The sequence below is a fragment of the Cyprinodon tularosa genome, unplaced genomic scaffold (assembly GCF_016077235.1).
Source record: "Cyprinodon tularosa strain WSP-4 unplaced genomic scaffold, ASM1607723v1 ctg272, whole genome shotgun sequence".
Classification (NCBI taxonomy): Eukaryota; Metazoa; Chordata; class Actinopteri; order Cyprinodontiformes; family Cyprinodontidae; genus Cyprinodon; species Cyprinodon tularosa.
In genome coordinates, this window is record NW_024038977.1 from 1118336 (window position 1) to 1142492 (window position 24157).

General features: G+C 39.3%; 1 protein-coding gene across 13 annotated transcripts in view; it reads left to right on the forward strand.

Annotated features, from left to right (window-relative positions):
• The window catches only part of neo1a (neogenin 1a), a 241761-nt gene that overhangs the window by 209906 nt on the left and 7698 nt on the right, over window positions 1-24157 (forward strand). For 5 of the 13 annotated variants that reach the window (XM_038289794.1, XM_038289800.1, XM_038289803.1 and 2 more), the window contains exons 14-26: window positions 2815-2925; window positions 3028-3222; window positions 4856-4951; window positions 11706-11938; window positions 15551-15689; window positions 16782-16889; window positions 17630-17824; window positions 19389-19421; window positions 19606-19674; window positions 22438-22573; window positions 22656-22900; window positions 23351-23443; window positions 23720-23890. In XM_038289794.1, coding sequence (XP_038145722.1) covers window positions 2815-2925; window positions 3028-3222; window positions 4856-4951; window positions 11706-11938; window positions 15551-15689; window positions 16782-16889; window positions 17630-17824; window positions 19389-19421; window positions 19606-19674; window positions 22438-22573; window positions 22656-22900; window positions 23351-23443; window positions 23720-23890 — 1824 coding nt within the window. The remainder of the gene's footprint in view (window positions 1-2814; window positions 2926-3027; window positions 3223-4855; window positions 4952-11705; window positions 11939-15550; window positions 15690-16781; window positions 16890-17629; window positions 17825-19388; window positions 19422-19605; window positions 19675-22437; window positions 22574-22655; window positions 22901-23350; window positions 23444-23719; window positions 23891-24157) is intronic. The other 8 variants (XM_038289799.1, XM_038289808.1, XM_038289805.1 and 5 more) reach the window with 6 other exon arrangements.

Here is a 24157-nt window from a genome sequence, read left to right on the forward strand (position 1 = left end):
GGTAGTTTAATTGCTGACTTAAAATTAAAAAATATCTACACAACCTGGGGGTGTTTGCAGTCGTATCTTTTGTTTTTCATTCATACATAAACAGCTGCTAAATCACTTTTCCATTTGAAGAAACCAGCTCTATTGCGCACACAGGAGCTCCTGTCTGTCTTGGTTTGTATTTCCCACCTGTGGACAGTGTGAAGGTAGTGATTGATTTTTGCTCTTGACTTAAAACTTTTGACGGTTTTGGGTTTGTCAGTTTAATCCCTTGGATGATTTGCAGTTTGTTCTTGTTTCAGGATCAAATAATATTATGATGTGACATAAGTTATATAACGTAACCTAATTCTAATCTAGGTTTTTGCATCATGAGAGATTTTTGTGTCCCCATGTGATGCTTTGGATATCCTAATGATTAAATCTTTCATGCTATCAGACACTAGTTTCTCCCAGCGAAACACAACTGTCTGCTGCAGCTGATGTGCTGCAATATTTAGAATCCAAACTCCTGATGAACCTGATGTACGCACTCAGTTGGATTGTATGTCTGAGCCTCATCTAAACGCATTGAATTAGAGTTACAAGCCTTGCTATGTAAAGATTACACACTGTTACCAGCCTCATTCTGCACAAAATCACCAGAAAGAGGCGCACAGCAACAGTGATTAATATTAGATTTTGTCTCAGCAACTTTCAAGTGGCCCCGCCTCCCGCTGTGCGCTGCATCAAAGAGAATTTACACTTAAAAGTTGATTTTGGAGAACACTCCAGGGGGTGAAACAGGGTGGTGTTTGTTGGTTTAGAAGCGTTATGAAAGATGCGTTGTTGCCTCGGAGGCATATATGGTAAGGCGGACTTTAGTAGACCCCCTCAAGGGGGAGCGGTTGGGTGAGTGAGTAAAGCAGTTAGCACAGAGAAATGACTAGAGAATTAGAATGGAGCCTACAAATAGCACAATATGATGACAATGACGGATTTTATTGCAAATTGATACAGAAACAGCTCATTTGTCAACAGGCACATGTATAAATACTGAAACCTGCAGCCCTCTCAAAGGGAGATATCCCTATAAAATATGAATCAATGTGAGGTGCAACATTTTTTTATGCTCTCTGGAAGCCCAGTTTTCCTTTTCGTGTTCATCTCTGGATTTTAATGGTTTAGATTTTTATTTTTTTTTTAAGCACTGAAACTTTGAATAAAGCTGAAATTTCAACCTTTACTCTTTTTTTATTTTTAAATAAACATTTTACATAGAATATTCCCTGCACCTGAGCCCATCTAGCTTTATCCATCCGGGGGGACAAGCTGAGAGACGCTCACCCCTCCTGCTAAGTTGTTATTTTTCAGAATATTTACTTTCCTCTGCAGCGATTGTCAGTCTGAGAAGCCCCCGTTACCGTGGCGATGGAAGCTCAGGATCACCAGGCTGTCCCTGCTTACCCCTTTACTGCACATTGACGTTCAGCTGGCTGAAAGAGGACTTCTGTGTCTTCTGTTACTTTAAGGGAACAAAAAAAAAGCATTCAGCTTTCAAGAAAATCATTGACAGTTAAACCATAAAATTAAAAAGGATTTTATTAAGGCAGCAAAAGTCCAAGCCAGCTCATGGATTGGTAATTCTAGTTAAAAAGCATCGCGTGGGCAACAGTGTGGCTTATTACGGAGACCTCCAGGCACCACGCATGATCTGGAAGAAAAGAAATCACTGATGCTTATTCAGAACCAGCTTCTAAAAATAAATGGTGCTGAGAATCATCAGGTTTTCTTTTAGCTGATTTAGTGAGAAAACCCTTCAGGAGGCCTATTATGTTTTATTTAATTGATTGAACACCTTTACACAGCTCTCTAAATTATACAAAAACAGACTGAGGTGCTGTTATATTAATGTTTGGTTAATAAAAATAATATGATCAACATCAATAGAGAAAGAACTTCAGTTAGAATTTAGTAACTTTTGGTTCAGTCAGAAAATATACATTTTTTTCCCCCTTGTTTCAGGATGGAATCTATCAGAAAATCTGACAGTGAAAAGAATTAAAGATTAGGGTGATGGTGAGGAGGTCTTCCAAACGCAGATGTAGATTTGGTCATCAAATATAAAGAAGGTTATGGATAATTATTTACATGGAAATTAAAACTTTCAAATATTTCTTCAATTGCTTATCCTTCTTATAATTTCTGTTGACTTCAGAGAGATGTTTCTTTTTTCCTTAAAATCAAACTGCTCAGTTAAATGAAAACAAATTTTAATTTTAACATGAATAGATATAAAATAATGATGATAAATTTTATTTCAAAGGCACATTTCTGGACACTCAAGGTCAACGTACAAAAGATAAAAACACAATGGCAGAAACAAAGTCAAAAGACAGACTAAAAAAACATTTAAAAAAGTACACAGGCTGTAAAAAAAACTCTGGGCACGCTCACATTTATTAATATATCTTGAAGGGTTCTATATTTTCCCACTATCATTTAGCCCGGTTTGCACTATCTTGGGGAAGGAGTTTAAATCTGAACACCACATTTATAGTGCATTTTGGAGAAAATTGATCATACATTAAAAGCTGGGACTTAAAGACTTTGGACTTTTTTTTTTTAGGAAAACTCATTTCAAATTTGACAAGTCTAAGTTTCACCGTTTTAGAATAGTTTTGCTTAAAACAGAAAGTTGTTTACCCCTCTGCTGAACCTAAAGCCAGCTGCACTGTTCTGCTGGTTCACGATTATTGGAACAAAACACTAATAAAGCCTGACTCAGATTTCCAGAATGTTTTCATAAAAAAACAAACCTTTGCTAAGTCTGAGTTTCCTATTTAGGTCTGGAGCCTGGGACCGAGTACTCCTTCCGAGTTTCCGCTGTGACTGTAAACGGGACGGGACCAGCCACCGAGTGGGTCCCAGCAGAGACGTTTGAGAGCGACCTGGATGGTAACCAGTCTCAGCTAAACCAGAACCCTTTTGTGTGCTTCTGCTAATCAGAGTACATTCAGATCTGCCCTAAACTCCTTTTCCTGCATTTACTCCCAACAGAAACCCGTGTGCCGGACCAACCCAGCTCGCTCCACGTCCGCCCGCTGGTCAACAGCATCGTAGTGAGCTGGACGCCACCAGAGAACCAGGACATCGTGGTGCGGGGCTACACCATCAGCTACGGCATCGGAAGTCCCCACGCTCAGACCATCAAAGTGGACCACAAGCAGCGCTACTACACCATTGAGAACCTCAGTATGAACACTACATTTATCTGCATGGTTCTCATTCTGGAGACGCCACTTATTGCTCAGATTGGTTGGATTTTTTTTACTTCCAAGAAATTAATGATGCTTCTTTTGGTTGAAAACATAATCAGGTTTGATGATCATTCACGAAGCTCTAATAAGATAATGATAAGACCTTTGGGACTCTTTGTCTTTGTGCTGAATATGGATACTTGCCGCAAACATGTTCCTGGGAAGGTAAACATGTCAAGTCTGATGTGTTACATAGCATTTAATCTACTAATGAATGAGGAAGCAGATGCTGTCAAACGGTTCATTCCTGCTACGTAGTGGATTCTTTGGAGTGAATTAGATCTTCTCTTACTACCGAGCCACTAATTACACTGATTGGACTGATGGGGACACACTCGTTAAAGGTCAGCTCGTTTAATGCTCCCAGGACAAAAAGGGGTATCAATTACACAAAAATGTAATTGAAATTTCAAATTTGATTTCTGTAATTTTAAAAAGATTATGTTTTACAGAAAGTAAAAACCCCAAAATTTAGATTTTCTGGGAAAATTTGAAACGGATGAAGCGAGGCTTTTTAATTCAGAAATGTTTTATTGTTGAATTATTAAAAAGTAATTTTTGTGAAATACTGATCAAAGACAAAATACCAGCATCACTGTACTATACTTTAACTATAAACTCTATAAACATGTTTACTTTGGGCCTTTCTTCTTCCTCAACACTCTTTTACCTGGATTTTTAAATAAAGGGCGAAATGTAACTTTGTTTCAAGAAGAGAATGTTTGGCCACTGTGTAAAACTCCACTCTTATTTCTCCTTAGCTCAGCCAGGCTCATATTCTGACCTTATCTCTAGCAAAAGCTTAACAGAAAGAATATAAATGTTGCATCTTTTCCTGGATATGTCCCACAATGGTGGCTCTTGAAGCTCCAACTCCAGCCTCCATTCAAACCATGTGAATCTCCTTCAAACTCCTGAATTAAATATCTTTCACAATCCTCTACAGGCTGCAATTATCTCTGCTGTGTGAACACTTTTTCCTTCTACTTAACTTTCCACCCAGCTTTACTAAACAGGATGTAAATAATCTATTAGAACCAAAAAATTTTTGGTTTTAGTCAATATTTTGATTTGCGGAGAACTTTAATTTAGGAATTTCCTTCATTTTACGCCTGAAAAACACTAATTATATATATTAGTCTTTGTTTAGTGAGTCTAAACAACATTTAATTGATTTAGTCCTAATCTATTAAGATGCTGTTGGATTTCATCTTTCAGAACCTTCTAGATTAGTTATTTTATGTCATAATGATGCACTAGACAACAGGATTTACATGTTCTCTTTACAGGAAGCAAAGAGTTCAGACATATGCATTAGTGATCTGATCATTGTTTGAAAAACTAGGACAGTGTCCAGAAGCAGGTAAAAAAAGTAGACAAGCAGTGTTGCAAATATCCCATCATGCATAATAAAGCTGTCATGACAATCACTGCAAGTAGAGCGAGTGTGTTTAAATATTCCTTGTGCTAACTGTGCAATAATGAGTAGAGAGTCTCTGGAGTTGGGCTTGATTAGACTGGCTGTATCGGTTTGTCTCCCTCACTGACCTCTGTCTCTCCTCCTACAGACTCCGGTTCCCATTATGTGATCACGCTGAAGGCCTTCAACAATGTGGGGGAGGGGATCCCTGTGTACGAGAGCGCAGCCACCAGGGTGCAGTCAGGTATGAACTGCACACACCTGCAGCTTTTTACACAAAATAAACAAAACAAAAACACCCTTAATTACTTAACTGTGAATGAGAAGGAAAACAGTGGAGAGAAAATTTCATTCTGGAGCTCAGCTTCCTGCTCCTGATCACCGAGGATAAAAAGAAGTGCTGTTCACGCTTCTCTGGATTCAGCTGACATTTTTCTCGTTGCCCTCTCGCTAACCTGACATCATTATCAGACTCGGTGTATCTCGACTCTAAATTACTGAGCAGAAAATGGGTCATCAGTCTGTCTTGCTGCTTTAATTAACTCTCTTCACAGCGGCAGTAAGTATACCCAAGTCTCCCTTTAATCAGATGACCTGGGTCTTAGATGCTACACCTATGTTAGCAGATCTGATTATTAGAACAGGGAGCACATTTTGGAATATGGATTTGAATTTGCAGACAGAAATGTTACAGAAAAGCTTACTTTGCAAGGGAGATTAGCTTTATAGGAATCAGACAGTGTTTCTATTGGTAATATTAAAATAAACAGAATCCATTGCAATAGTTTTTCTTTAGATGTTACCTTAATAACCAAGAATTCTGACTTTTGTAAAGCTTAGGCTCAGAATACAGACCAGCTGCTCTATAGAAGAATGTCTGAGAACATTAGAATAAAACACATCATAAAGACCAAGAAATGCAGCAGATGGAGCAATGTGGAACTCTGGAGGAGCTGCACAGCTCAGGTGGGAGAACAGGGAAAATAATAAGCTGGTCAGGGGTTAAAGGCTATAGCTAGATACTCCTGGGAGAAAAATCCATTGGCAGCTCTAAAGACCTCACAGCCAGAGCGGCAACAGAAAGGTATAGAAATAGATTAAAATGATTATTACATGTAAGTTTCTAAAACAGTATTTAAGGAAGGCAAATTGTTGCAGTTGAACCTTCATGGTGAGTGAGCCTTAAGGGCTGGTTATAGCAGTGAGCTTGTCGCAGGTATGACGCAGATATTTTTGATTTATGCTCAATATTGAAGCGTGATCTGCGCTATGCTATTCCACGCCACAACGCAAAAGAGGAAAATTAAAAAATAGGCGGTGAGGAAGTGGGAGCAAGTTTGTCCGACAACGGAGGGACATGGGGGCGAAAAAGAGCGGGGATCCAGGTGGAAAAAGGGTCCCTGCGTTCTCGTGCACCTCGCTGCCTCTAGATGTTGCGAGTTGGCGCACGCTTGCCATGTTTTCCACACGGATCAGTCCGCGTAGTTGCAAATTTTCTTAGGTGCTCCATGCGGCCTCGTGGACGCATCAAGCGTAAATAGACATATTTAAGAGATTTTCATAGTTAAGCCTCCTAATATCCACCTCATTTCTGGGAAATTCGCCTATTTGCATACCCAAATGGAAAAGCAAATAACTGAGGAACTGTATGCCCAAATTATATGTGTGATACATTATTTTAAAGCTAACAGCCTCTAGTTTCTGAATATATACATGAGAATTGGGTGGGTAAAACAAAGAAGCTGCATCAAGCCTGACTTGCATCAGTTCAAACATGACTCAAAGTCGGGGTTTTTTATTCTCGAAAATATTAGGTCTTTTTTGAACAGCAGTAATAAAGACATGCTTGCTTGTTGTGGCTGCTTTGTCATGCTACAGTTCGACATGCTGCTATAATTGTGCTTTGGTGCTCGCTATGTCCATAAAATTAACTAGGTGGTTGAATTGTGGAGAATCTAAGCTTCCAACGATGTCTAACATTTTACCAGTGTGAATTTCATGCATTCTGAGTTATTATTTGTAAATGCTTTAAAACCGGTTAGGGGGTTTAAAGAGGTTAGGGGTCTGCAACCTTTCAGATCCAAAAAGCCATCTGTCCTGATGAGTTAAAGTCATTTAGAGCCAAAAATATGACAAGATAATAAAACAACCTTTGTTCAAAATCTGCCTTTGGAAATTTCAAACCACCAACAGTTTATTTTTAATTTTAGCTTTAAAACCTACCGTAAACAGTAACGATTCATAAAGACGAAGAACTGATTTTCTTCTATAGGGTATTATTTGATGTAAAAAAAAAATCAATTGAACAAATAGAAAGAAAAATAGCTCTAAAATCATATTTCTAGTCTATTTAATCTCATTCTGTTGTTAAAAATTGGTTTAGAAATTTCTTTAAAAGCCTCTAAAGCCTTGTTTGTCTCTTTCAAGTGTCTCAGAGAAGCACAGTCTTGTTATCCAAATAATAAGGATCGTCCTGATCGGCTTCATCAAGCCTCACATCTCAACCCAGTTAACAATTAGAGGCAGAGTTAGGGTCCCAGGCCATAGTGCCTGAGAGTGCAAACCCTGCCAGTTAGATCACATGTTGGCTGAGTTCATGCAGTTTGTGTGACAGTGCAAGAAGGCGAGTAGCGCATGCTCCCCGGAGCGTCCCAGAATGTGGTCTGCGCCCGCCTCTCCACTCAGCCTTGATCGCTGCAGTTTGTCTCTGCTGCAGTGCTATTGCAGCACGGAACACAAGAAGGGCGGGATGCCTGATGACATGAGTCACATCAACACGCTTTCAGAGGCGGAGGGGGGCGAGCATGTGTATGAGCAGGCAACCCACACACTGTCAGAGCGCACCCCTCTCTCTAAAAAGCTCCCCTCTCATCGTAACTCCTTCTTTGCACTCATGCAGACCCCCCGTGGTGGCTCTGGCAACCCCTCCGTCAGATCCAGAGCAGAACCAAAGCCCACCACTGTCGTCTTCTGCCGAATTCTCCGGGGGTGCGTTCCCTTCCTGCCAGTTTGTTCAAGTCGGAATTAAAAAGACGGGCTGACCTACATAGTACTTCACTTTGGAAAAAAGTGAAGGAAAACTTGGTGAACTTGGGCTGAGAAGGAGCTGTGCTCAATACTGTGTGACGGCGACGTCTTTAACCGAGACGCAGGGAGCGAGGGAGGTTTTTTCCTTCACATGTAGAGTTGCAATTTTTTCCATCAGGTCACTCTGTCCTGCAGGGTGTTCACACTGTAAATACTGCAAAGCTAATTCTTCAAAGCTGGCTGAAGAAATGCCATTTTAATACCTCAGGGCCCGTCTACAACCACATGAATGCTTGGATTTGGAAAATGCATAAACACACACACACATTCTCTGCTTATGTAAACTCCCATCGACTTCCAATGATTTTAGTCATTTTAAACCCTTTCTATACCTTATCTATTACAGTAACCCTAAATCTGACCATTACCAGTCTGTACCTAACCCTAAGCCTCATGTACCCATGGTCACACAAATTTGCCCCCACTTCCTCACCGCCTCGGCCGTATCTAGACCCACAGCTAATTCGTGATTGTCCCTCTTGCGTCATGGCGTAGAATAACATAGCACAGAACGCGCTTCAATATTGGGTATAAATCAAAAATATCTGCGACAAGCTTACTGCGACGCACTGCTATAACCAGCCCTTAACCCTGGTCCTCACTCTGCTGCCAAAAACAAGCACACACATACACATCCTTTGTTTTCATTACTTTTGACATACATTCAAATCATATGGCCTAACCTAGACCCTTACCCCAATCTTAACTCTTACCAACATATACCTAATCCCAACATAAAAAAGAAAACCTAATTAATTGGGGACCAATTGAATTTCCCCATTTGGACCACTTTGGACCTGTAGGTCCCCGAAATGGGGGAATATTTGACAATACCCTGCCCTAGGGTTGGGAATTGAATAGATTTTCACGATTCCGATTCTCTTTTCGATTCTATGAAACAATTTGATTCTTTATCGATTCTTTTTTCGATTCCAATTTGGGGGAAAAAGGAGAACAAACAGTTTGATTATCAGCATCAACTTTGTTTACTTAACTATTGCACAATCTTACAAACTCAACAAGATCAAGATGTCCACAGGAAATGTGAAACTGGAGTAACATCTGTGTTTAAATGAAAAATGAATACAAGAACAAACTTAATAACCAACAATGTCTAATAACAAATGATGGGATAATAACCTATTTTAAATAACAAAAATACTAATTATAAAACAGTAGTAGGGAAAATTAACAGTTCTTTTGCAGAAAGATGAGCATATCTGCTTTTTCTGGAAGGATACAGGATCTTTCAGCGCTTAAGGTGTCTCCAGCCGTGGAGAACACCCTCTCAGATGGGGTGGAGGAAGCCTGCACACAGAGGTAGTTTTCAGCCAGTCCAGATAGCAAGGGCAGCGTATCTTGCTTGTTCCACCACCACAGTGTGGCGCTATCCCTGCAGGGGATGGAGGGCAAGCTTTTATAGAGCTGGATTTCCTGATCCACCCTCTGGGCTAAGGAAAGACGGGGCTTTGATTCACAAAGTGACCACAGCTCGTTTTCTTCCTCCTCGAATAGTTCTTCCAACTTGCGTAACTTGCGTAACTTACGTAACTTGCGTAACTTACGTAAAAAACGTGACGTAAGTCGTGCTCCCCAGAGCCGACGCTCTAGGCTCTGGTGCTGCGGGAATCGAAAAAAGAATCGTTCAGCGAGCTGCCAAACGATGCCATGGAATCGGAAAATACGGAACCAGTTCTGAACAGGAACCGGTTTTCGATTCCCATCCCTACCCTGCCCCCAGTTGTAGCTCAAATAAACCCACATTACATTTTGCTATCCATATGAGGACTTTGCATTGACTTCCATTCATTTTGCATTCATTGCTTTGGCCCAACCCAGACCCTCACCCTAAACCATGCATTACTAATGCATACCTAGCTCTGACCTAAATTCAAGTCATATTATTGTCCAAAACCTAACCCCCATCCATGATATCTGATAACTTTTCCTGATGGGAACCAGTCGACTGGTACCTCTAAGGCCCACAAAGGAGCATATTCCTGGGGAATTGTCCTTCCACTGTCCCTACAAGGTGAAAAAATACTTGGGCACACACACACTATTCTGTCTGGGGAATATAATGGGGGCATCTGTACAAAGTGTTGTCAAATGGAGTGAGACGGGTTGTGGAGGATCAACGAGTGATCATGAAGAGAAGGTCTGCCATCACGGGTGGCCAAGCAAAGCTTTCTCTCCAGTCACAATATAACCAAGTACAGAAACAAGAGCAATAAAACCAGAATCCCATTTTAAAGCACTCATCCTGCAGAAACTGACTGTTACTGACCCCTGGTCCCGTCTAGACCCGTACTCTGTGGCTGAATGGGATCAAATGGGGGAGAAGCAAAGCACCCAGTTCACATTGCTCTAGTTTTTATGGACACTCGCCAATCAAGACTTTTCATCTTTGCATTAGGGCTAAAGCAACAGGTCCTGGTTGTTTAACAAAAAAAAAATAATCTGCATTGGCCATAAAAAGCCTGATTGTTGCCTCTCATATCTATTGTGTGTTGTCCAGAGACCTTTATCTGCAGAAAAGTTTCTTTATGTCTTCAAATCTTTAACTCTACTAATCGATTGATAAATGAGTTATTGTTATTAAGCTATTAACCAACCAATGCCTTATGTATAGATAGGCATCATAAAGGCAATTTATAAGCTGAATTATTTCAGCCTTCATCCTACGAAAGTATCGTCACATGAAAGAAATCTTTTACCAAATATATTCAGGTTAATTTTCTTTGTGTTTTTATATTGAAAACATAAACGTGTGCTCCAATAAAAAACTATCTAGAAATAATAAAGTGGATGGTTTAAAAAGGAAGACAGAAACTCCTTTGAAGTCTTGACACAATAGTGGATGAACCCCGCAGATTAATGAGTTAAGCTGCGATTCATACATATTAAATCAGGCAAGTCGATGTCTTATGAATAAGAGCTGATATGGCTCTGAGCCACAGAAGGCTTCCACAATCTCCCTAATGTGCTCTGTGTGTTAGCCTTGTGCATTTTACTTCTGAATGACACGGCATCCCTGTAATATGCAAAGCTGGACATTTCTAACCTGCGCATCTAATGAAACTTTATGCCGTTTTCATGTTGTTTCTTGCTGAAATACGTTTTTAAGTACAGTTTGTATAAGGACAGGCTTATATCTGGAAAGGTCTTCCAGCAAGCTTTCAGTAGAGTAGTTCACTCGGTTTCAAGTTGCGGAGCAGAAGCAGCAATAATGCATAATTCCCCCCTGTCCGAGTGACCAGTTGTTTTCACCCCGACACCGCCATTGGACTAACTCTTAAACTGTGGATTGCCTCGTTGAGGTATTGAAGGACATACTGTGTGTTGCCCTTCAGAAAAAGCCCACTGATCCAAACTCATTGCTCCTTCTTGCTCGTCCTCTTTGCATGAAAAAATGCGATTCTGTGAAGCTGGACAAGGTAAACGGGTCAAAATAATCACTGTCAATACACTGTGATGAACATGAGTGGTTGCATGTAGGAACCTCTTTCTCTCTGGTTTCCCATCTGCAGCGATCCTGTCATGATTAGATGATGTCTCTCTCTCTTTCTGTAATGTTGCAGTCACTTAGGCATCACATACTGTTGAGTAGATTTTACACAGCAACCACTTCTGTAGATTTGCCTGTTGTAGAGGTCTGTTTTTCTAATAGTGTCTTCTCTCTTTCTCCTCTACCTTCCCAATCCCACCCTTGTGGCACATTTACTACCCAATATGCCCTTCCCTCCTTCCTAATCACCGACATTCATTTTTAACTCATTAACCTTTTTTTTTTTCTCCTCCCTGCTTTGCCTCCATTGTCTCTTCCTCCGCACCACGCTTCCTGTTTTTGTTTGTTTTCATTTTTTAATATTTGTGTGCATTGCATGCGGGCTTCACTGCCTGACCCGCAGACCCCATAGACCCCGATGTTGACTTGTACGAACTGTTCCATGCCCAATACACCCCAGCACCAGACCCCAGCCCCATGATGCCTCCCGTGGGCGTGCAGGCCTCCGTGCTGAGCCATGACACCATCAGGGTGACGTGGGCTGACAACTCGCTGCCTAAGAACCAGAAGATCACAGATAACCGCCACTACACGGTGCGATGGAAGACCAACATCCCAGCCAATACTAAAGTAAAGGTAAGAGATTTTGGTTTTTATTTTTGCTTCTAGAAATCATAAAATAATCATTTTTGTTTAATTCCAAATTTAACTCAAGAAAACTGACCCCATTTTATTCTTCAGTAGCTTCTGATTTCTCTTTGGCCTTAATTTGTGGTGCATGCTAACACTATTATATGGTTTGCAGACAAAAAGCCACAACATTACATGACTGGATTTAGTATTCTCAGGTTTGCTCAGGACCTCAGGGGCAAAATAATGCTGACGTGTGTGAGAAAGAAAAACATCTGGCGTCATTCAACCATCGGAGCAATAAAGCCAGAAACAGACGCTTTACTCGCTTCTGTATTTTAATAACGTGGTACATTTTCCTTCAAATAGGTCTACATACAAGTTCCCAGATAAACTCATTTAATGTTTTCTCACTAGAAGCTATAAAACACAGTAATATAACTTATTGAAATATACGTTTTGTATTTCTGCACATTTATTAGCATCCTTCATACCAATGTATAAAAAAAAGTCTTTCAATAAATTCCTATTATTGCAGCTCATGATTCCTACAGTTCGAGTAAATTGATTCAGTTTTTAAAAAAAGCAATAAAACAATGAATTTATTTTTTCAGTGATGATGATCAATGTGTTTGAGGTTTTTATCTGAACATGCCATTTAACTAAAGAGGTTTGTTCCTTAGTTAGTTGGTAAACGGCTGCAGGGAAATATCCACTTGACGACACTTACAGGTTCCTGCAGTCAGAGCGATGGATGTGAACTTCAGAAAGTGGTTGTTTAGGAGTGTTTTTCTTTCTAAAATAAAGCTGGGAAATCTTTAATATTCAGAAAATAGGTTTTTGAGCCTGCAGGTGTTTTAATTATATGTTTATTTTAAAGTAAAGTTGTGGTTAAGTAATAAAACAGCATATTTCAAGTTCGCGGGGGACACAGTGGGGAATGTGCTGCTTGCTGATGTTAAAACAGCAGGGGTGTACAGAAGTCCAGAGTTTTTACTGTCTGTGTATATTTTTGACCATATGTGTTTGGCTGCTGCAGATGGAAGCAGATTAGAGATCTTTAGCATGCACCTATGGGAGGAAAATAGATTACTCTTTTTTTTAATCATTTGTTGTCTCAGAAGGATTTTTAAATGGCGAGAATTACTCTTTTAATTTTTAACCCTTTATATGGCACTCAGTGAAATACTTTGAAACTCTAAATTTCAAGCCAATAGTGTTATTGGAATCCAAGAAAAGACATTATTATCTCTGTAACATTAAAAAATATTGATATTTTGATAGCAAAAATGAATGTAAATGTAATAACAAGAATACCATCTTGCCCGAATATATTAAGAAAAATAAAACAAAGTGCTTCTATATGAAATTAATGAAAAACCCTCTGAGAGTGAAAGAAACAAATTTTTTGGTACAACATAACCTTAGAGGCATTAATGCTAATACTGACACTTATATTTTTTAGTTTAAACCTTAATATAATTGTTAACTATGCTTATTAACATTTGAACTTTCAATTAGCTTTTTACCTTTTTTTTTTCTTGACTTGTTAACCGTTTTTCAACTTAATTTACAGTAGGTAATCTATCATTCAAGGGCTCATCTAATTGGTTAAATGCCCAAACAAGATATACAGCCATGCAGCAGTGTCTTTTCTGAATGGGTGGATATAGATCTTGTGCTTCTAGACCAACGACTCCGTTTATAAGGGATATGCGAGGGATCAAAAAGGGTAACTTTCTCTATAAAGGATTAAAATGGGTTTTGAAGATTTTTCCTTGAATAGAAATAGAAGAACCATGAATATTGATCCCCAGCACAGCAGAGGGTTGATATTTATTTATAGTTGGATGTTTTAGTTTATGCAACAGCTGATTAACATATTTAAAAGAAAAAGAAAATAAACTGCAAATTAATTCTCAACCTAACTTGATTAGCATCTCCACTTTGGGGCTGTTATATCTGCATGCTGCCGGTTTCATGCATGTGAACCAGTGACCGAGCAGAGCTCAGATAAAGGGGCTGCGTTTACTCATAAATTATTCAACAAGGACAAGCAAACAGAAGCAGAAAAAGAGGGTGTAGATCTGACAATGCATTCCCCATACAGCCAACTCATGGGACTCTCTCAAACGCATGAACACAAGCTAGAAAGTAAAAAAAAAAACAAGCGGTGCCTAAAAAGCCTGCAAAGGGCTGATGGTTTATAAACACCTCTGATGCTAACGTGAAGAGGTTTATGATTCGTTTATTGTTATTCAGAGTAAAACAGAGGGAGAGCAGTATTTAAATGTTGTCCAATGAATTTACCATACGGTAAATCTGCAACACAAGTTCCATGTGCTCAGGCTTGTGTTAGAAGTGGCTCCTCTAAGTGGTCTGAATCACTCAGCCTGATATTAATTAAAGAGCAGCTCAGACTTATTATGTTCCTGTCCTGTTAATGAAATGCAATATATCAAGAAGTTACTAAACATCATTCTGTACATCCTTGTATTTTTACGGTGTTCTCCAGAAACAACAGAAGCGTTGTCACTTTAATGCCTCTCTTACATCCTGTCTAACCAGACAGGCTTGTGCATTATTGAGGGGATGAATGCTCTTAATGCCGGCTGCATGCAGCTAAAGAGTGGTCTGCTGTCTTACCCTACTGCCCTCTGTTTGGCAGCCCCCCCGGTGCAGAACTGCCGTGGCAACTAGCTACTTTGGTAAACCTCATCCTCCCACTTATATTTAATGGCAATTTTTTTACGACAAACCAACTCAGTGGAGAAAAAGTAAAATGATTGCGTAAGACACCGCTGAAACAGATCCACAAGGTGTTTTTTTATACGTTGAAGTATTTCTGTGTCTAGACTTCTTATGGGATGTTTGAAATTCTTTCAAAGCGTGTTTGTGGTTCCGTTAAAGAGCAATTCAGTATTCAGTCCATCACTTTGCTCGTCTGCTGTCTGATATACAGAGGAACAAAAGCACAAAACAACAGAGAAAACAGTCGAGTTTTATATCTTCGTAAACGTCATCCTTCCCTATTGTTACCACAACTTATAAGTTTCAAAATAAATCTTTAAATATATATATATATATAGATCAACCTAATAGATACACTAAAAGATCGTGGTTTGACTAACGTTAATTTATTTTAGTTCTGAAAACCTTACCAACTTATTATTTTTTTAGCTGATTTTTTATGTTGTGCATAGAACAATTCAGAAAGGAAACTTTTATCCAATATTGAATAATGTTAAACATTTTGATTTTCTTTTTTAGTAAATAATGAGATTATATGTCAGCTTTTGTAAGGCATCACCAAGCATTTTAAAGTACATTTCTTTTCACCTTATTGGCTCTTTGCCGTGTGCATATTTCACCAGAAAACTGTTTTCAATCTGCAGATCATAAAGTAAATTATTCAAGCTTCTAAATTTAATAATAGACAATTTTGCATTGTTTTGGTTTAGAGTGTTTTCGCTACAATCTCCTTAAAAAAAAAGCCTTTCTTTTTGTCTCTATTCATAAATAGTGCATTATTTTTCTTCTGACTGTCCAGCATCCTTTCTGTATTACTAAATTCTTGCTTTTTTCTTTTTGTCTGACTTTTGCTTGTTGACCCTCCAGATGGCTAACAGCACCAGCCTGAACCACGTAGTGACAGGTCTGAAGCCGAACACGCTCTACGAGTTCTCCGTCATGGTGACCAAGGGACGCCGCTCCAGCACATGGAGCATGACAGCTCAAGGAACCACCTTTGAAACCAGTAAATACCACAGACACATGAGCGCATATTCCTACATAAACATTTGTTATGTGCAGAGACTGAAACGTCGTTGATCCCTGAACTTGCAATACGACAACCCCCATTGGCTGCTTTGGGAAATTGAACTTTTTATAACTCAAATGGGAAAGATACTGTGCTGCCTGTATGGTTAATATGTATTGAGCAAGTAAAAGGGGGCAACTTGCAGCTAAATTGAGAAGAGAGCCCATTTCCATTGAAAAAGAATGTATTGGACTAACCGTGAAGATTTTTTTTAATACAAAGTTGATACAGACATAAATTAATCAGTGAAGATGATGAAAACATGCATTATGCTCTTCACATTTTTCACATTTGAACAGAACAAAGCTGCTATGTGGCAGATTAGATAGAGAATATCAAACAGGATATGAAACTTATTTCTAAGTGGAAGTGTTTAGCACATGTGAGCAAAAAAAAAATGGTTCTATGATGCACTTTAGTTTTTCAGCCCTAGTTTATGTACATAAATTGAAATAGTAAATCCTTTTATTGTCCCACAATGGGGAAATTCATTCTGCATTTAACCCATCCCCTTGGGGATGCAGTGGGCTGCCATTGTGCGGCGCCGGGGAGCAGAGTGGGGTTATAGGTTTTGCAGCTATGGGGATCAAACTTGCAACCTTCTTAGAGCACAAGAGCACTGCTCTAACCTCTAGGCCAACACTTCCCCATATATATAAACTAACAATTATCAAAATACTTTTTAACTAATGGTAAACAGTCTCTAAAACCTGCCGTTTGCTGAAAGAATATTTTACTTGCAGCAACAATTACGATAAAAATCTGCAAAAAAAAACCAAAAAACGTTTCTATTCAAGATTAAAAAATCTTTGTATTATATATTTATATACGTATATCATTACATATATATTGTACATTTTTACGTGTTTCTTTTCATTTATTTTTCATATAGAAAAAGTACAATAGTTTTATTATTTAATTGAAAACATTTATTTATAAATGTCAATTTCCTGAAATGTATTTATTTTTAGGTTTTATAGCTGCAGCTCTAATATAAACTGAATTAAATTTCATCTCTCTGTGTCTCAGCCCCCGGCTCTGCTCCAAAAGATGTGACCGTCGTGAGCAAAGAGAATAAACCTCGCACCATAATAGTGAACTGGCAGCCTCCGTCTGAAGCTAATGGAAAAATTACAGGTGAGTCTTTAATCCCAGTGAAGCAGAAATAATGTTATTTACAGGCTTATTGATGAGTCCTTGGTTTGTGCGAAACATTCATCTCACATTTACTGCTTTTATGGGGGAAAAAAGTGTGTTAAATATGTATCTGAAATTGACCGTTGAGAGGGAAATGATGATAATTTTCTGTAGCTGATTAGTTAAATACAAAGAAAGAAACATTAAACAAAGAAAGAAAACTTTTTTAAACCCCCTTTAACTTGTATTTTTTTAAATCAGAAATATCTTGAAGTTGTAAAACGATGCCTCTCTAAACATTTTTTCCTGTTTCTTGTAAAGGTACTATTTAGGGCTCTTATTTTTTATCTCACAATAAAGAGTTTAAACGCTTTAAATCCAGTCACAATTCTTACAGCCTGAGACATGACAAATGTCTGTGTATTTTTAACTATATTTAATATATTATTGATGCAACGTTTTAAGTTAAACTTACAGGCTAAAAAAAGTGCTTCTAAAGGAATAATTTGTTGCTCAAAGCAAAATTAAAGAAGACCTCCAAATTCCACAATTCATTTAAAAACTGTTACTTAATTCTACATGCTAAATACTTTTTGTGAACCTATTTATTATCAATAAGGACATTATTATGACTGAACCAATAAGTAAAACATGATGAAATGGGAGGTTTTTAAAAGTAGATTAATAGTTATTTCCTTTTGTGTAACTCATAGCAAATAAAAACTGTCTGGTCCTTTTAGGTTACATTATCTACTACAGCACAGACGTAAACGCAGTGGTCCACGACTGGGTCATTGAGCCTGTGGTGGGGAACCGCCTCACGCACCAGATCCAGGAGCTGACGCTGGACACAACGTACTACTTCAAGATCCAGGCCAGGAACTCCAAAGGAATGGGGCCCATGTCGGAGGCCGTTCAGTTCCGAACTCCCAAGAGTAAGTTTCTAAAATCTCCCAGAGAACGTTCCAGCAATGAGAGTGAAAACAGGGAGGATTCAAATGACTGGAAAAACTATAAAAAGTTTCTTTTGGTATGGGAGGGCGGTTCAATAAGGCAATTAATGATGTTGAGGAATTATTAAATAATGATGGTGGTTTGCAATGAATAAATAGTTTAGTTGTGTCTTTTTGCTTTAAGTTTGTTTCAGAGATAAGCCCAGTTAATTGGAAGCCTAGCTGCTGAAAAAGAAATTATTTTCAATCTGAACAAGGTTTTATTAATAAAGAAAATAATATTTCGCCCACCTTTTCCACTCCTTTAGATTTTACAAAAATACTTCTGCTGTATAGATTATAAATGCAGTTTCCTTAAATATTTACCTTCAGGGGTTCAGGCATTTCATTGTCATATCCATATTAGCACAGAGAAAATCACATCAACAATAAAGTACAGTACCCATTATATCTTTGAACCTTTTCACATTTTGTTGCAAGCATTAACCTTTATGTATTTTATCAGGATTTTATGTTAAACACTGACACGATGAAGGAGATGACTTATTTGTAAAATTAGAAGTAAAATAATGTTTTTTTCTTTTAATGTTGTAGAATAGAATAGAAGTAAAGATGAAATGAGAGCTGCTCATTGGCTGTTCAAATAGTCAAATAGTTTTAGTACAATTTCAGTGAAAAGGCTGTTGAGGTTAAAGCTTCACCAGCTTTGAATGTCTACAGACTGATATTTGTGCTCAATAGCTGACACTGAAATAGCTTTCATGAAAAGCTGCTCTTTAGGAATGGAGGAATGACATCCCCCATAGCATGATGCTGCAGCCATGTTGGGAATGCAGTAACGGGATGTTCGGTGTTACGTTTCTGCTACACCTGACTGATTGCATGGAGGCCTTAAAGGTTCCGGTTTAAACTCGGGTTGAAAGCTTTCCCCATTCCTGCAGCAGGTTTAGCCTGTCAGTGTCCCTATTAGCTGCTAATCTCACTGTGTCTCCCTTTTTGCGTTGACATGAGTTCAAATCTCATACTAACTTAAATATATGCTTCGCTTTCATTTGTTTCTTTCCTGAGTCTTTCCTGAGTCGTCTTTATCGCTTATAGATGAGTCATTCTGTTTGAGGTCTGCTCTGCGGCAAAGGTTTTATTGAAGAGTTTAGGATGAATTGGACTGTGGAGCCACCCGCAGCTCATTTTGTTTTTCATTTCAGTTATTTAACAGGGCCGTTTTATTTAGTTGCCATTGGATTTTTTTGTAAAGCGTTTTAGTATGGGAAATCAATGGGTGCTTTATTGTGGGAAGTTTTAATCATTTCTGTATCGACGCTTTGCTCCTTTTTATCAGCTCGGCTCTGTCTGCTGCACAGTCTGTTCAGCAACCGTTTGGTTTCCTCACAAGTTTTCCATTCCTCTAGTTTTGCCCCTCTTCCTCCCCACGGTCCTCCATCTGTCCACCCTTTATTTCGCCGTCCCTTGCCGCTCCTCTCAGCTAACCGTTTTTTGTTTTGCTTTTTATTGTCTCTTCCTCTCTGCTCTCCTTTGGCCTGTTAAGCTGAATCCTCTGACAAAATGGCTAATGACCAAGGTAAACTCCCTCTTCTCACTTTATCACTGCCAACTACATCTCACATGCTTTTCTTTCAAAGGATCTCCATCTTCTGGGCTGATAACAAGTTGCACTGCATGAATGTTAGTTTGTAGAGTTTGTTGACCGGCGAAATGGCCAGGAGCTCTTGGGAATCTTATTTGCTTTTCTCTGTTTGAATCAGCTTCAAATCTGCCACCAAAGCCTGGATCTCCAAGCAACATCTTTCCAGAGGACCCTAGAGGTACAGTTGGTAAGTCCTTCATCCCACCTGCTATCTGGACTGTGATTTCCATTGGCCTTCAATGCTAATTTGATGCTAAAAACTTCAAAAATTATTCTAAAAACTTTGGTACCACAAGCTGTGACCTAATGGTCAACTGTCTTTTTTCCATGCACAAGCAAAACAAGCGTACCTCTTCTGCTTCTTCCATCAGATAATAAACATAAAGCAGCCGGGTGCTTAAGTTAATGTACATGATCGGTTGATAATGAGCAAGTGGGAATGATCGATATGATGCGATACAAATCACACATGTTCACAATTCAGTGTCATTAAAAGAATGATTTCATGATATGACCTCATATGATCATTTGGTATAGTAAGTTGGGGTTTGAGGATTTATTAGCTTAAACTATAGGGTTTCAGTAGAGCAAAGCAGTACATATAAAAAAGAAAAAAAACATTCATAGCGCTGCTGAAGCTGTGCCACTTCAACATCAGAGAAGATGAATGCACGGCAATCTATTACCAGGATTTTTTATGATCTATAGAAGAGAAGGATTTACAAAAAAACAAACTATCTAAATATCATAGAGTCAAAGAGAAAACCATAGAAGTAACTGTTGTCGGTTCCAAAGGCTTCCATTCAGGCTACCTGTGCACTCACATCCAACGTATGCGTGTCGGACCACTGATGTGAATCAGTGGATCTCCTCATCTCTAGGCTATGCACATAAATGTTATACATCACTTAAAAAAAGAAGCATTTTAAAATCTCCGGCCTCCTGCGACAAATATGTCTTCGTTGCGTCACATGGATAGACACTTGGCCGTACGTTGGAGATAGAAATTCATTTTGTCACAGGTACCGATTGTTACATTGCTTTAGACATTCTTTGTTTGTATTTTTTAAATCCTGATCCATGATGTCGACCCATGATTAATTTCTGACAGGAAGTCATGGTTGTTTTGAAGGAATCTTATTGGCAGAAATGTTTTAGTTTTTTGGTATACTGCCCCCATGTGTCTGGCATATTATTAAAAAAGGTGTATCTCTGTGGGCTGGTGTAGAGGAAAACTTTCCTAAAATTGAAATGTGTATAGTATTATTTTTTAAAACTGTGTAGGGCATGTAGTCTATGCCTTCAGGGTGGATTATACTTCTGCAACCGCACACATCAAATGTCTTATTGGGTCTGGCTGCAAACCAGTTTTGCGGGTATGCTTCTGCGCTGTCGGCGTGAAATTTCTAGGGACGCACAGTAGTTTACTGCCAAAGCGCAAGAGAGGGCCTATTTGAGAACTTGCGAGAACTTTGGCGGATGATGTTGATTAAACAAACATTACATAGAGGACTGGGCAGTATGCCCTTTAAATCTTATTACTTTATTTGATGATATTATTGTGAAAATGATAAAAGTGAAGATAAAAAGCATGACTTTTTTTAGAGTCTTTACGAGGCAACCGTGTGGCTGTGACTGCTTACTGCCAGAGTCATATCCTCATATCATAAATAATCCTCTTGAAGAATATAGACATTCAAATTTGTCCTTTTCAGGACATAAATTAATATAATTTAAATCCTTAAGCATCTCATAATAACAGCATTTAATCATCTGTCAATGCCCCAATGGAAAAATTGATGAAAAAATGAAGAAGAAAAATAGTAGAATAAAGTCGGGCATACACTGTATGATTTTTTTTTTTTACCCTTTTCGGGCCGATTCTCCAGTCGTGTGAGAATTTTTTCAGTTGTGCTAACTTTCAGCCTTATGGTGCATCCTACGTTGTGTAGTATACACAGTATAAACGAGGGGCGATCAGCCTATGACGGCCACCTCCAAATCAGGAATCGTTAGGTCGGGAGAAATTCAAACATGTTTGAAATTCAGTCGGCTGTTGTGAGGTGTTCATGGACAAATCCAACTGTTGAAACAGAGCTACGAGCCGATTTACCAGAACCTCGAGCGCTGCACATGTGCAAACAAGAGAGTTCTGCTTCTTCTTCAAGTTTGACGAGTCCGACCAGCGCCATCTCTAGCCGCTGAGTCCGACGTGTTGTTTTTGGACGTAGTGAGAGCAGGTAGATCGCAGCAGAGCGTCAGGCCGCACAGTGTGCGAAACATGCATCTTGAGCTGTAAACTTTTAAACCCTGCGGTTTAAGTTGTAACTGCGTGCAACGATTGAAAATATTGCACAATTCTGACAACTCCCCCAGTTTCTGGAGTTTTTAATCATCATTGCTTCGTATCTATAGTTTAGACAATATATCCAATTTCTTATCATAAAGAGGAACTAATCATTATTATGACAAACAATGGGATAAATGCCCACCCCATTACACACGTGGAGTATTTAACAGGAGTTGATGCTGAACCTACAACACCCAGATTCTAAGAGAACTGCTTTTCAGCCGCCCTATGATGAGGTAATCTGTGAAACTACTGGCCTCTGATAGAATCTGGTTGTCAACGGGTTAGTTCCAGCCCAGCAGCAGGACAATGGCTTAATAAGAAACAAATTACAGTTCTGCAATGACCCACTCAATGGCTGGACCCCATTCTGGTGGAAATGTTGTGGTGGGACACATCTAGAGCCGTCCAGACACCTAAATCATTCACAAGACGCAGAATAATTCAGAAAGCATAAAACAGCACAACCTTCTGAGGACTTCAGGATATTTTTTCTCTTAACTGTACCCACAATCATTTAAACTAAGTTTTTTCCTCTCCGACTGTAGATAAGCATGTGATTTAGTAAATCTAAGCCAATTCATCTTCTATCCTCTTGAGGTAAAACAGGTGTCGGGGGTGGTGAACATCATATCCTGATCATCGTCGTCATAATCGCAGTAGGAGTCTTCACCATCATAGTGGTTGTGGTCGGAGCCTTGCTGTGCACACGGCGCAGCACGTCCCAGCAGAAGAAGTAAGATCCTATTTGTTTTCTCCAGCCACTGCTTGTGGAAGCAGGTTATTCCCTCAATCATTGGTGCCGTTCCCTCCTGCAGGAAGCGAGCTGCGTCAAAGTCATCAAACAGCTCCCATAAATACAAAGGAAATTCTAAAGACCTGAAGCCGCCAGATCTTTGGATTCACCACGAGAGGCTGGAACTGAAACCTATGGACAAGTCGCCGGATCCCAACCCCGTCATGACCGAGACGCCCATCCCTCGCACCTCACAGGACATCACGCCAGCCGACAGCGGAATGGAGAGCAACCCCCACCTGCAGCAGAGGCGCAACTCCTACAGAGGTATGTTTTTTTTATTCCAAAGGGGAGGCTTATAAGTTAATGTTGAAATAAAAAAAGAGACAATTGAAATGTCATCCTTGCTGCCTGAGTGCATATTCATAATAACACTGAGCATTAGTCTGAGTCTGTCTGGCAGACAGGAAGTGGCATTTCAAGTAGAGAGTTTATTATTTGAGCAGGAAATTCAACAGAGCCTGTGAAGGAGAGTCGAAGAATTAAAGTCAAGGATGTGTCTTTGTCTGTGATTGCCATGCAAAACATCCCATGCTTTATCATACATGGCTCATGATTGTCATTACATAACAAGCCCCGCTTGATTGTAACGATAGCCTTCAAGTACGAGTGACATTTGGAAATATCGCACCCTGATTAAGATCACAAGGAATCATTAACAACAAACAAAATGCTAGAATAGCAATCTGATTGGCTGATTTCCACCATACCTTTTAGGCCACGAATCAGACGAGAGCATGTCCACACTAGCAGGTCGCCGAGGGATGAGGCCTAAAATGATGATGCCTTTTGACGCACAGCCACCTCAGCGTAAGTCTGTAAACATGTGTTAACAGTCAGATCTTGAAAAGAAAGTCTCTAGAAATCAAAAGCTTAAATAATCCCATTTCATGCTTCTCATAAAATGTTTACTATTTATTTTTGTGAATTAGCTTACTTCTGAGATCAGTTTCTGAGTGAAAAAGACTTGCAGAGTGTTTCTGAAAAGAAACTGCATGTGTGTGTCCTCACCGTTCATTATGATTGGATCCGACTTAAACATCTCATCCTGTGTGTTTGTGTATCCATGTCCATTTCCATTCACAGCTGTGATTAGTGCTCATCCCATCCATTCCCTCGATAACCATCATCACCATTATCACATGGGCAGCCTGGTATCACCGACACGCGGCTACCTCTACCATCAAGGCAGCGGGCACCCTCGCCCGCACGCCTGCACCACCCCCATCTCCCATTTAGAAAGGGTGGACTCCTCAGGTGAGACACTGCCCCCTGCTGGATAGCAGGAGAAATACACATGAGGGCATGGCTAGATTCAGCCGGCCACATGTGGGCAGCTGTTGTTGCATTTATAATTTAGCTTTACTGTGGTCTAGATTTTTCTTGTTCTTTGTGCTTTAAAAATTGTTTATTTTTTAGTTTTTCAAATAATAATGTAGTTGAAATATGTATTGATTTATTTTTGTCTCTTGTTGATCAAATGCAGAACAGTTGAAACAATCTATGCTCCACTTCTTTTGATTT